Raw genomic sequence first — 14273 nt, 5'->3', positions numbered from 1 at the left:
CATTGATACTTTTTAAATTTCTTTAATGAACAAATGATCAATTCACCCCTCAACTTGTCATAAAATATTAAAAAAATTCAAATTTACAAAGACGGATTTTCTTTACTCTAAACTTGGTAATCGGTTCACGTCTCTAACAAAAAAAAGTGAAATATTTAATTCAATCTAATTACTCCTAATTAATCATACTTTGCTCTAAATCATCCTAATAAAAATTTAATTATAACCCTAATAAAAATTTCAATTAGTCTTATTAACTTAAATAAAATCCAATTTAACTAAAACTAACTTAACCTGATTAACATTTATCTGTTGCCTCCACCTTCAGCCACCACCTTTACCATAAAAAAATTAACGAGAACAACAATGATAGGATGGAGCAGTAGTAGCAATGCATTGAGCCGTTTTTTTGGCTGCAGACGAACTGTTCATCGCAACAACTAAACCTTATTGTTTAGTTTTAGTTGCTCAACAAAAGACGACATTTTTACTAATGGCAAATGCTCGTGAGTTAGGTGGCCGATGGTGGTGGAGGTGGCGACTACGAATTATGTTAATTAGGTTAAGTAAGGTGAACTTTGAAAAAAATATTAGGATTGGATAGTTTGGAAGGATAATCACAATGTGAAAGGCAATGAATTTTTAACGATAATTAAACTTTTAAAATTATAAAAAAAATGATTGATATTTAGAAATAATTAAATGTCAATTTATGAAAGATAAGAATGAAAGATCATTTTAAATTACTTATCATTAATTAGTAAAGAATGTGTCTCACTTTCGGGGGGATCACGAGCAGAAGAGATTTGATACGATTTGGTCAAATTTAAGGTAAAAATAATACACTTTCACGAATTTAGACTTTTTTAGTATTTCATAACAAGTTGAGGGGGTGAAATGATCCTTAATTCTTTCTTTAATTGTCTTATAAATTAGTGACCGACGGTTTCTTTTTCTCTCACAAGAAAAGGAAAAAAGAAAACAAACTAACTAACGCCCGGATCTTCACGTGTATTCTTTTGCTTCTTCTTCTTCCTTTTTCCTTCTCTGTTTCTTGAACAAAAAAATTATCACCGTCTCGTATAATCTTTGACGGTGGTGTTTTTATATGTTGAGTACATGTATATATAGAGTGGGTGATAATATATAGATAAAGAACTAGAGAAGTTTTTTAAAAAAAACTGTTAGAAATGGAAGGAAAGAAGCAGCAACAGCAGCAATTGGGTTCGTCTTCTTCGTTTACTTCGGAACTGTTTGGTTCTCGAGATTGTTCTTCGTCTTCTTCGTATTCTTCTGGGATTTTCGGGTCTATTTTTGCACCGCCTTCTAAGGTAATTTTTTGATGATAAAATCATGTCCTTTTCTGGGGTTTAAGGCATTGATTTGTTAGTTGATAGTAAAAAAACGCTCAATTAAGGGAACAAACAACGAGACAGGTCTGTCTGACGATGAGACCTGACATGCTTCGTATAATAATGGAGAAATTTATCAACTAACGAGCTATAGCTCAAATGGTGGTAGTATTATGCTAAAGTCGTGGATTCAATTTCTCGCAGATTCAATTTTTTCCGAAAACGCTCTTTCTCCTAGACTATAAAAAATGGAGAAATTTTCCTTTCTTGTTTTGTTTTAAATATCATTTTTTTTAAATTCTGTTTAAGTTCTGGAATTCTTAAGATGATTTTATTGAGTATGTTAATTATTTTGATGAGTTTTGATTTTGATTCAGGTGTTGGGGAGAGGTTCACTGCGATCCGACGGTATTGGGAAGAAGCATGATTCTGCTAATGAGCTTTGGAACACCAAACTTGGACCTCAAGGTTTGAATTTTTAATCTGACCTTTTTTTTTTTGATTTTGTTTTAATTGATTTGTTGTTGATTGACAATTAATTTTAAACTTGTAGGTTTCATGATGACAATTGAAGTATGAATTATCCTGTTTGTTTGGCTCCACCACTTTGCTTTTTTTAATTAAAATATTGAACATTTCAGCACTCATTCGTATGAATTTTAGTTTACATACTAAAGAACATTGTTATTGTTTGAATCTTTTATCTTATGGGATAAGCTTATTCTACCTTGTGACTTTCATAATTAAATAATTTCTCGCCAGTATTAGGGAAAAAAAACAGGATTTATATTCTGTACACTGTTTTTAATAGAAGTTTATCGATCTTTATCGAGTTTAAAATTGAGTTAGCCTGAAATGGTATCTCTCTCTTTTACCATGTTATTGGGAAGGTAGTTTTCTCATCAATTATCAAATTTGATGTGGTTTCGTAACATGTCGAAGCCTTTGGAATCGCATTCTGAACTGTAGAAAGTTTAACTCGCAATGATTATGATGTGTTTTCCGTTTCCACTTTAAAACTATTGTTTTCTTAGATTATGAATATAGTGTTTTCAAATAGTGTATCTAATCATTTGTCATTTGTTCTCAGCTGAAAGTATAAGAACCAACGAGGGTGAAGGTCAGAATGTTCAAGGTAGAGATACAAATTCCTTTTATCAGGATCAAAAAATGCAACCATGCCATCTCAGCTCATCGATCTATTATGGTGGTCAAGACATTTATCACCCCAGAAGTAGCCAGAGTTCTAGTCACCCGGTGGTAAGCATAAACTTGGATAAGCAAACCATTTATAACGATTGAACGATGTGTTTCAATATAAAATATACGTAGTCTAACTCGGGTATCCAGTTTACAACATAACTATGAAGAGTTCATTTATCATATTAGTATAATATCAGTCTAGACACGGGATTGTACGATTTGCAAGAATTATTGAAGCAGTTTTATGCATAATTTGACGAAAAAGAAGTTGCCATAAGAATTATCATTCATCTGTCTCATAGTCAAACTAAGGAAATTCTGTCATGTTCTAATTTCTCAGCAGTTGAAGAAAGATGGGACAGAAGATGATTCTGGAAGTGCTTCAAGAGGAAACTGGTGGCAGGGTATGATTCTGTGATCTCTGATCAAAATTCAGTATATTTAATATTGATCAGCAAGGTTAAAAATTGCTCGTGCTGATTTCCGGTTATCCTGATGTTGTTGCTCTGCAGGATCTCTTTATTATTAAGATCTCGCCCGCCATGGCACATACTCAGCTAGGTATTTATGTTTAAAATACATGTCCTGGAAAAAGATATATTATTACTTTTTCTTTAATAATCCGACACTTCGTATCCATAAGCTACAATTTCCTCCATCATTTTATATATAGTGAAGCTGTTACCTAATTGCTTTTGTGAACAATGAAGAAGCCTGATACTGCTTTGGTTTGCTCGATTTTAGTGATAGAGATCATTTATTTTACAGGACCTAATTGCATTTGATCTTTTGAACTGATTGTTTTACATATATTGACCTTTTAGCTCGTTCATAATTACTACATCAAGTTTGGCAGATAATGTTTAAATTTGTAATAGACACATAACTGCTGGTGTGTGAAGACTTTATGCAAAAAAAAAAAATACATATGCTGCAGTTCCAGCAGGTTGAACTTCAACTGATCTGTTGGCTGCCAATATGTAATAATTTGTCTGTCACATTGTCGCTCTTCCATCCGTTGCGCTTCTATGTATAATTGTTCACTGGTATTATGCGTGCTGAACTTTTCGTTACTTGTTGTATTGCAGGTAAATAGAAAACATAGGGCCGTAGTAAAACCTAAATTTACCTTATGTTATATGTAAGACGCGTAGTAGCGGGTCGGATGGCAGTTCATGGCTGGTTATTGTTGTTTCTCCAGCTAAAGATACATTTCCTTCTGCCCACTTTTTTTGCATTATTTATGTATATACTACAGTGTAAAGAATAATGAACCTTTTTTTTGTAATATAAATATATTGGTTTTAGGAACACCATTATGCAACTCACCATTTTCTTGTACTGTAATCTGCATCTGGTGATGGATTTCTTGAACATCCCTTGTGTACAGTTGACAAGCTTTATTGTGAGGAACACTTTTTTTTTTGGATAAATTTGTGAGGAACACTTTTGAGCTTTATGAATTCCTGTGAATTAATCTTTTCTTAGACTTGCATATGTTTATAGCTTTTCAACTCCATTCCTGATTGTATATCGTCTGGAGCCGAATATAACTGAAATTTACCGACTCTCGTTTTTAAGCATTTCATTTTTATTTTTAAAAATGTTTGTGAAATTTTAAAAATATTATTTTATCATTTCTTGTTTCAGCATATATAAGCCATTATGTAGGATGGGCAATTCGTATCACCGTGTCATAAATATTATATAAATTTGAATATAATTCTTCAATCTGAATGTGACACGTTTAAGTAAATGTGTCAAAGTAAAATTCAAACACAACACTAATAGATAATAGGTGTCGAGTTGTCTAATGTGTTTAGTAAAAAACCTACAATAGACCTCTATACACATAATTTCTTTTTCACAAACTCTAATAGCCTCCTCGGGAGGTGGTTTTTGGCTAATTTTTTGTTAAAAGTCACGCCCCAAACTCAATTTTCTTTATAAATCACATAAAACAAATGATTTTATCATATAATTAAATATATTATTGTTTCTTTTATTCTGGGTTTATCTACTCTTTATGAGGTTATCCTTTTTATGGAGTATTTTATTCTCCATATATGAAATTTTCTTCAAGAAATCGTCTACTAAGGTTAACTTACAAATTTGAGTTTTTTCAACTTAATTATTGTTTCTTATATTTTAGATTCATGGCTTTTCTTGTCGTAATTATTTAGATTTGTAATTTATTATTGTCTTTTAAGTAGATTTAATTTTTAGATCTAGTTATTTTAACTTATGTATTTGGGTGATTTTTGTTTGCTAGTTTAGCTCTATTCGATAACTGTATTTTTATAGCTCTCGTTATCCTTTCTAGAATAGTTTACTCAATGTGTTAAGAAATCGTTTATGTACTTTTTATCACTATCAATGCAAGTTATAGCATTTGACAAAAAGAAACTAAAACTTATACAACCTATTATATGTGTATATTGTGCTATATAATTAATTAATTAGTTAACAATTCATTGTTTTGGTTGATCCATTCATGATTCGAAGGTATAAAGGGATCGTTGCATACTTGCATGTTCTAAAAGATGAATATTCCTGAAAGCTCCAGCCGTTTGTTTTCAACAATGGCTGATATTAATTAGGGCCACGCACTAGAAATAGTGTATGGACCAGTTTTTCACAGTTCATGTGTGCAATGTGTCCACTTTATTTAGAGTTATAGTTGTCCTGTCAATTTCTTATCCTCACCCTAAAACATCTAAAACCTGACCCACAGACGGGCGCAGTCCTTATCCAGAGGAGTGCACAAATGTGTTCATTTATAGATGAAGTTGATGTGGGTCATTCTTATTTGGTGCAACATCTTTTCAAATGTCGGTCATTACTATATATTATAATATATTTGTCAAGATCAGAACTTATATCTTTGAATCATCCACATTCCTTCTGCCATTCCTATTTTGCCAACCGATATTCAATCTACTTTAAGTTTTCGGATGGATAATACAGATTTAAGCCAAAGCCACTAAGGCTATTAAAATGGATTATGATATACTGATCCGATTCACCAGAAACGTAATATTTGTAAATCTGTATCGAATGGGTAACATAGAGGGCACATACAATATCAACTTATTTATAACATGAAATAAATAAACGGTTTCATGGATTGACTAGAAAACCCGTATAACCTGTTTTAAATTATACTTCCTCCGTTTTAATAGAGTTGTCCACTTTGAGAATTTTTTTTTGTCCCAAAACTGTTGTCCACTTTCAAAAAGTAACTAACTTTTACACTCAATATTCCTATATTATTCCTATTTAAAATCCACTAATGAGTAAATTGAAAATAAATTGAAAATGGACACTATATTTAATAGTGGTATAATAAAAAAAATTAAAGGAAAATTTTACAAAACTAATAAACAATAATTGTTTTTCTTAAACTATGTGATAAAAGTAAAGTTGACAACTCTGTTTGGACGGAGGGAGTACTATTTAGTACTCCCTCCGTCCCAATAGAGTTGTCCACTTTGCCTTTATCACACAGTTTAAGAAAAGCAATTATTACTTATGGATTTTGTAAAAAAATTCTTACTTTTCTTGTCATACCCCTATTTAATATAGGGTCCACTTGCAATTTACTTTCAATTTACTCATTAGTGAATTTCAAATAGGGGTAATATAGAAAAATTGAGTGAAAAAGTTAGTTACCTTTTCAAAGTGGACAAGAGTTTTGGGACAAAAATATTTCTCAAAGTGGACAACTCTATTGGGACGGAGGGAGTATAATATAGAATTAAAAAGTTAATAGTTTTGTAAAATATAGAAACAAAACTATTAAATAAATGTAATATATTATATTAATATATAAATAAAATAACAATATTAAGGTTTTATAATTTTAATATGGATTGATAAATTTATTTAAATTTTATTTTATATGTTTTAAATATTTTTATAGGTTAAATAGGTCGTGTTCGTCGTGTTAATTGTGTTATTTATTTGTTTTAACGTGTTAATCATGTAATATTGTTATTTGTTTTCAATTCTTGTCGCATTATTGCTGAAAATTTTGACATGATTAGTTAAACGGGGTCGTGCTCGTGTTGATTTTAATAGTATCATCGGAGTAGGACGATATGATACGATCCGCCAATCTATTCTGACACCCCTGAAAATCACTAATAATTAGTCTAATTAGTATATTCATTTTATGAGAAGGTATTGAATTTTTGTAGGACCCTAATATTTATATGTTTAGGTTTATCAAGTGAATATAAGGAAATGAGCTACTATTTATTGATATGCTTAATTGTTTGTCCGACGTGGTGATTCGATAAGCTCTCTAATGCTTCATCTTTGAATAGGAAAAATTTAAAAGTTTGATTGATAATAATGATAATTCTTGAATGGAAATGTGCATACCAAGACTTTCTATAGAGATAGGATGAAAAAGCGCACTATAAGAAAAGAATTATCTATACAAACTGATTAGATCAGAGTGTCATAATATATATGTACGTCGGAGAGTGAGTTTTGCTTGGAGTAGATATTCGAGCTATGGATGTTCCATATGTATCGTAGGTCACCATTCTTACAAGGGTTTTAAGCTTAGAGAAAATTAGGATAAATATTTTATTTTTAAAAGTAATTTGATTTCCTATTTTAACAAGAAAAAGATATAGAAAATACCGCATTTTTAGTATTTTTACTTTTTTACTCTAACACCTATTTATATTATAATTATATCTATCTTTTATTATTATTTTACTCTAATCATATTGTTTCCACTCTTACGTAACAACTGTCACTTATTTTCTTTTTTTCTCTCTCCTTTTCTCTTTTTTCTCCATTCTTTTTTCCCCTTTTTCTGTTCTTTTTTTTCCGCCATTTTTTTCTTCTTCTTCTTCTTCTTCTTCTTCTTCTTCTTCTTCTTCTTTTTCTTCTTCTTCTTTATTCCTTCTTCATTTTTGTTCTATTTTCTTCATCGTTAATTCATCATTCCGTCGTCGCTCCGCCATCATTTCGCTGCTGCTCAGCCGTTTTTCATATTCAATTTTAGCGTTTTTTTCTCGACTCGTGATGATTAATACGATTGTTTAACTTTCAGATCTAAATAAATTACTCTTGAATTTTCTCAATTTTAGATCTAAAAATCTGCATTAAAAACATTTGTATACACAAAAATGATTTTCTGAAAAAAAAATCTGCGTCTGATTATCATATAAGTATTATCACTGCATTATCATGCAAGTATCATAACACTGCAGAAAAAATCAATTTTTTTATTAAAAAACAACGTCTGATTATCATGTTGTTATCACTACATTATCATGTCATGATCATAACAATATATGATTATGATAAGGTTATGATAATACAATGTACGATAATGATAACTAGATGATAATGAATTATAATGAGGTTATGATAACTGGATGATAACGTACATGAAAATATAATTATAAAAAAATTCATGACACCAGTATGATAACAAAATGATAATAAAATAATAAAGTTATGATAATAGTATGATAATATGATACATATATGTAAACAATTTACAGAAAAATTATGACAATGAGATGATAATGTAAAGATAATAGTATGATAATATGATACATGTATGAAAAAATAATTACAAAAAAATTATGATAACGAGATGATAACGTGAAGATAGTAGTATGATAATATGATACATGTATGAAAAAAACAATTACAAAAAATTATGATAACAAGATTAAAGTGAAGATAATAATATGATAATATGACCTTATTATAGTTCATTATCATACTATTTTCTCCACATTATCATCTCGTTATCATAATTTTTATGTAACTTTTTTCCATATAGGTATCATATTATCAAACTGTTATCATAACTTTATTATCATGTCATTGTCATACCATTATCATTTAGGTACAATAATACATTATCATCTCGTTATCATAATATAATCATATGATACCGAGATGATAATACAGTGATAACAACATGATAATTAATTTTTTTGTAGAAAATCTTTCTTTATGCAGTGTTATGATAATAACATGATAATACAGTGATACTCATATGATAATCAGAGACTGTTTTTTTTTTTATAAAAAATTATTTTTTTCTGCAGTGTTATGATAATCATATGATAATCAAATGCTGTTTTTTTTGCAGAAAATCATTTTTTGTGCAGAAAATCGTTTTTTCATATTAAAAATATGACAGTTGTCATATGATAAGTAAAAAGGGCTAATTACTTAAAAAAACCCACCTTATAACATTTTTTCGTTTATACCCTCACGTAGGAAAAAGTTCATTTGTATCCTTTTTTTGATTTTTCATTTTCATCTCTATCCTAAACTTTAAATTTTTGACAATTAAATTTATTAAAGGATGAAAACATTATAAATGATTAATAATATTAATGTTTAATTAGTATATAAGCTAAATATAAAGGATTATTTTGAATATTTTTCCAAATGAAAAGAGGTCAAATTAGCTCTTTAGGGTAGAGACGAAAATGAAAAATAAAAAAAAGGGTATAAATGAACTTTTTCCTAGGTCAGGGTATAAACGAAAAAATGTTGGGATATAAGTAATTAGGCATAAGTAAAAATATATATTTAGAGTAAAAAGTTAATAAAAAGTAGGTATAATTATAATATAAACATGTTTTAGAGTAAAAAAATAAAAGCATTAGAATGTTGAGGTATTTTCATAATCTTTTTCTTATTAAGGTAGGAAATCAAATTATTTAAGAAAATAGAGTATTATCCTAATCTTCTCTAAGCTTTATAAGTCGGGCTCTGCGGTCTAGACTTTGCGGTCTGGGCTTGAAAATCGGGGACTTGTGGGCCGGGATAGGTGTCCGGTCTTGTGGGCCGAGTTTAATCTTTGTTAGACTTAGTAACATTTAAATTTTTTGAAGTTACTTCACCCCTAGTAATATCAAATGGTTTTTAAATGTGTTACTCAATTATTTTTTATTTAATTCAATAAAAAATTAAATAATCATCTTACTTATTATTAAAAAAATTATAATTAATCAATATTATTTTTTATTTAATTACTTGGTATATAATTACTTAGTATAATTCTTTATTTAGCGTAATTAAATAAAAATATACTAAGTAATTATAAATAATGTTTTAATAATATAGTAAACTAACAAACAAATAAAATATTTTAACTTTTAACATAATATTTATGAAAATAATTGATTTCTTAAGTAATACGTTTATAAAAAATTTAATACCATTAAAAATCACTTGTCAATATGTTAAATTGAAAAAAATGATAATCGTTAATTCATATCAGTCTTATAAAAACCAAAATAATTAACTTTTTTTAAAAAAAAGAGGCTAACTCGCTTTAAAGATTATAAATGGTTAAATATTCTTGATCTTTGATCAAAAAGGCTTATTGGTATATTTTGCTTTACATGACATTCAAATGAAATTTTTAAACAGAATTAACAGTCATATCATGTTATTATGATTATAGTAGTTTAAGTGAGAGGATCTTGATCATAAGAGCTTAAATAATTTCAGGCTTTGACCATATATCTTTAAATTTTATCTAAAATAGTTTGAGCTGGTTAGTTTTGATTAAATCAGTTTGATTAATATAAATGTTATTGTGAACCCGGATAATTTAAATAACCATTAACATTCTGAAAACACACATTAATGACAATACATTGGAGTTGCTAAGTTTTATTGAATACAGAAACAGATGACTGGTATAGCAGCTTCCAAGTGTTTCAGCCTTCAGGTTTGATACTTCTTTCAATCACGGAAGCGCATAAGCTGCAAAACCAACAATTTTTAGGTTACTATACAAAACTGTCAATTTATAATCTAATTTCTATTATAAATTTATGACGACATTGTGAAAGATTTGTCACGGACTTTTGAAAATTAATGATGAAAATGTGACTTATTATAGAATTTTATGACGGCAATTTCCTTCATAAATTTATTATGAAATTTTGTGAAGGAAATTCTGTCACAAATTTAATTAACAATGACAAATTGATATTTTTTTTATAATTAATTATATTTCTTCGGTCTCATAAATGTATGTTTCATGTAAAGATAGAAAAACTTGGTACATTTTGATATTAGTTAATAATAAAATTATTAAAATACATTATTGTATAAACATTAAATATAGTGGCTCCATAATGATTCACTTTAAATAAAACTAAAAGAGAATTATATGAGTATTATAATTAATTGACTATGACTAACTATTATTTCAATTCTTTTGCTGTGATTTTTCTATATTTATGGGACGAAGATGAAGAGGGAAACATGGTACTAACCTCCGCACTTGTAACCAACAGGACGATTAGCAATATTGCATCGTTTAGGGATAGTTACAGCGAGCTCCGGTTTGATTCCAGATGCCTTTGCAGTGTCCGAAAGCATGACAGCGCAAAGGCAGCTCGGATTCTGGCCTATCCGCTTGACCTGAAGGCAGCAACTGTCGGAAACAGGAGCTTTCGCATTCTGCGCTGCCTCAGCACAGGGAGCTAGCTTAAATGCTTCATTATCTGCAGAAGATTTTCCACATTCCCCTGCCCCATCAGCAAGGCTCACACTCACCAGCACTAGCAATGCGAGAACTGAAAATGATTTAATTGCAGATTTCATTTCTATATTCTATTTTGCACTATCTATGCATAAATTATGTTGTGCTATCCACATTATATATACTGCAAAACTAGCTCTAAATGTGAATGCAGTTTCTGCCCACTAAGCAATTCTATATTGCAGTTCTTATTTGAGCGTTTCATTTTTTTAAAATACTTTTGGAAGTCCAAAATGTTATATTTATAACTTATTTATAATTTTTTGGTTTTATCCATTTTCCTTTTAGCATTACAGGACATTACAAATCAATAAACTGAAAATTATAGAATTGTAAGTAGCACGGAAATAGAAAACAGAAACAACACAAATATGTAGAAAAAATAACATTTTTTTCGAAATAAAAGACATGGAACTAGGGGTGATCAAAAATACCGACTAACCAAATTAACCAACCAAATTGATGACTTTCGGTCGGTTCGGTTGTGAGTTTGAATCAGGCCCGGGGCCCCATATAAATATGGAGTTCTTTAAAAAAAATATTTTATAAAATATATATTTTATATTTTTTAAAATGTGTTTTATTGAAATTTTTAGGTGACATATATATACATATATATGTATTAATAATTTTTTTCGAATGTACTTTATAAAAATTTATTAATGGTCTATTAAAAACATATTTTATAAAAATAAAAAGTGAAAAATGAACGTAATTTTATGAAAAAATAAAACAAGTTAATTTTTTTAAATACTTTGTAAAAATAGATATTTTTATGGGTAACTATAAATATACCCGTAATAATCACTTAATTTACAAAATGCGTACTTAGTCAAAACAATTCACTTCCACCTAAAAACTGAATTTTTTTATATAATTTACGTACTTTTTGTTTACTATAAAAAATACATTCTTGATACATTAGCAATACATCTTTAATACATCTCCAATACGGTATGTAAAAAATGAAAATATATTTCGTTTTTTTGTAAATTTTTTAGGTATCAAGTGTAAACTTTTTGGGAAGTACGTATTTTTTAATTTTTTCACGTTTTTCGGATTTTTTTGTAATTTTTTCTATTTTTATAAATATTTCAAAAAAATCGCCTAGGGCCTCATCTCGTCTAAGGCCGTCCCTGGTTTGAATTCAGTCGATTCCGTTTAAATAAAATAAAAATTGGTTTTCGGTTATCCGTTCAATTTGAGATTTAGAATATTTGAATTCACCTAACCGGCCGAATAAACAAAATATATGAATTTTTCAATTTTTCCCTGTATTTTTGTCGGTTTAACCGAGCCGGCTGAATTACCGACCTATTCAATTAGGTTCAGTTTTGAATTTATATTTTTCTTTCTATTTGGTCGGTTTTGTTTCGGTTAAACTTTCATTTTGATTTTGGAGTATTTTTTGGTTTTAACCAAACTGACTGAATGCTAACCCCTATACGAAACATAGAAAAAATATGTAAATAATAAAATTATATTTTAAAATATTTTACAATATTTAATTTTATAAATTTTATATATTTTAAATTTATTTACATATATAGGACGCTTAATAAAATAATCATTTTAAATAATCTTAATATTTAAATTTATAACAAATAATATATTATCAATAAACTTTATAATTAAATTTGAAATTAATATTTTAATATTGGATAAATCCATCATAAAATCTCTATACTGTTAACTTTTATTTCACTTGGTCCTAACAATATTTTTGCATTTAAGTAATCCCTCAACTATTTTATTTGTACAATTTGTAGATGAAACTACAAAAATACGTTATCATTTAAATTGCATGAAAGGACATTTTATACCTAAAAGGACTACATATATATAAAATAAATAGTTAGAGGATCATTTTAATGTAAAACAATTGTCAAGGATAGGTGAAATAAAAGACAATAGTACAAGGGCTTTGAGATAAATTTAGCCTTTTTATAAATATTTATAATTTCATATGGTCCAACAAAATAAAAAGATAAAATTTATTGTTGGTAATGTAAATAATAATAATTTTCGATAATTAATTATATTTTTTATGGGTAATTAGTTACATCCTTTTACAAATGCTAAGAAGCACGGAAATTATGACAAAATTGTGTCCTATCTCGAAAATGTTTTGGAAACCTGAAACTCAAAAGAAAATATTTTGGACCCTTTCGGAAAATAAAAATAATTAGACAATTGCTAAAAACCTAAAACATTTGCAACAAATAATTTTTTTAAATCAATGAACCATAATTTTTATTATTCAAGTTATATACAATAAATCTTATCTTTTTATTTATACTGGGTTTCATTACGTTTGATTTAATTTATTAATTGACATAAATGTATAAATAAAATCTAATTTATATAATATTTTATAATTTTTAATATCATAAACATATCCCTATATTATTATTATTTACACGTTTCCTACACGTTTTATGTTCTTTATTTTAGAAAAATACCGTTTTTCCGTGTTTGTTTAGTGTCGTTTCCGTTTGCGTGCTACTTTAGTACAAATGTCAAATTTTCCTTATTTACTAAAACAAACCCAGAATGTTTCCGCGATATTTTATTTTCCAAAAATGTTTGAAACTTTAATTTTATATTTACATTTTATTATTATAAAAGTATAATTTTACTGCTCGTTCGTTGTTATTTTCTGATTCAAGCGTTTGTGTTACCGTACAATATTGTTAATCGTAATGCAAGCAGCACTAGAAGAAGAGAGAATAAATTAAGAAAGCACTTTGGTTTAATTCATTTTTATTGAGTGAAATCATTGTTGGTGTCTCCACTCTCCACTACCATTGTTCTAAAACCGACCCAGATGTAATAACCTCAATGGCATTATTGTTAGAGTAGACATGAAAATGAAGAGCTTTTCTTCTGCTAATATTTAGTGGGCGGATACGTGTTGGCACTTAATTTTCATCCAACTACCGCACATCTATATATATTATATAATTGAGAGGACCAACGGATGTCTCTCATTCATTCTCACTAAATAGAGCATTTTGGTAGTTCCCACCTTTTTAAAAAAACCTATTTAAATTTATTTTTAAATAACTATTTAACTTATACTAAACTTCTTAATTTGTATAAATACTTATTTAAATTTAATTTTTAGCTAACTATTTAACTTAAACTAAACTTCTCCCTTTAATTTG

The 14273-nt window shown here is 28.2% G+C and overlaps 2 protein-coding genes across 3 annotated transcripts; one reads left to right on the top strand and one right to left on the bottom strand.

The window, feature by feature from the left end:
* Positions 1 to 953: 953 nt before the first annotated feature.
* Positions 954 to 3929, top strand: LOC126666190 (uncharacterized). 2 transcript variants are annotated; one of them, XM_050359185.2, is made up of 6 exons: positions 954 to 1331; positions 1730 to 1820; positions 2443 to 2612; positions 2899 to 2959; positions 3068 to 3116; positions 3644 to 3929. In XM_050359185.2, exons 1-5 carry the CDS (start codon positions 1191 to 1193, stop codon positions 3082 to 3084), a joined length of 480 nt encoding a protein of 159 aa, XP_050215142.1. In that variant the 5' UTR covers positions 954 to 1190; the 3' UTR covers positions 3085 to 3116; positions 3644 to 3929. The 2 variants fall into 2 exon arrangements, with proteins under 2 accessions (XP_050215142.1, XP_050215141.1); XM_050359184.2 differs by having other exon boundaries at positions 2896 to 2959; positions 3644 to 3866.
* Positions 3930 to 10160: 6231 nt separating this feature from the next.
* LOC126664599 (putative lipid-transfer protein DIR1) lies at positions 10161 to 11209 on the bottom strand. Its single transcript, XM_050357074.1, has 2 exons — positions 10838 to 11209; positions 10161 to 10319 (listed from the first exon to the last, which is right to left on the bottom strand). Exons 1-2 carry the CDS (start codon positions 11166 to 11168, stop codon positions 10303 to 10305), a joined length of 348 nt encoding a protein of 115 aa, XP_050213031.1. The 5' UTR covers positions 11169 to 11209; the 3' UTR covers positions 10161 to 10302.
* Positions 11210 to 14273: the final 3064 nt, after the last annotated feature.

Source organism: Mercurialis annua, linkage group LG1-X, assembly GCF_937616625.2.
Source record: "Mercurialis annua linkage group LG1-X, ddMerAnnu1.2, whole genome shotgun sequence".
In the NCBI taxonomy this organism is placed as follows: Eukaryota; Viridiplantae; Streptophyta; class Magnoliopsida; order Malpighiales; family Euphorbiaceae; genus Mercurialis; species Mercurialis annua.
This window is presented reverse-complemented; position numbering and strand designations above follow the sequence as displayed.

What these genes read in the sequence shown, in the direction of transcription:
- LOC126666190 (XM_050359184.2), top strand. Translation starts at nt 1,191, where the DNA reads ATGGAAGGAAAGAAGCAGCAACAGCAGCAATTGGGTTCGTCTTCTTCG. An exon ending in TTTTTGCACCGCCTTCTAAG is followed by an intron (nt 1,332 to 1,729) that starts GTAATTTTTTGA and finishes ATTTTGATTCAG; the next exon opens with GTGTTGGGGAGAGGTTCACT. An exon ending in AGAGTTCTAGTCACCCGGTG is followed by an intron (nt 2,613 to 2,895) that starts GTAAGCATAAAC and finishes CTAATTTCTCAG; the next exon opens with CAGTTGAAGAAAGATGGGAC.
- LOC126664599 (XM_050357074.1), bottom strand. Translation starts at nt 11,168, where the DNA reads ATGAAATCTGCAATTAAATCATTTTCAGTTCTCGCATTGCTAGTGCTG.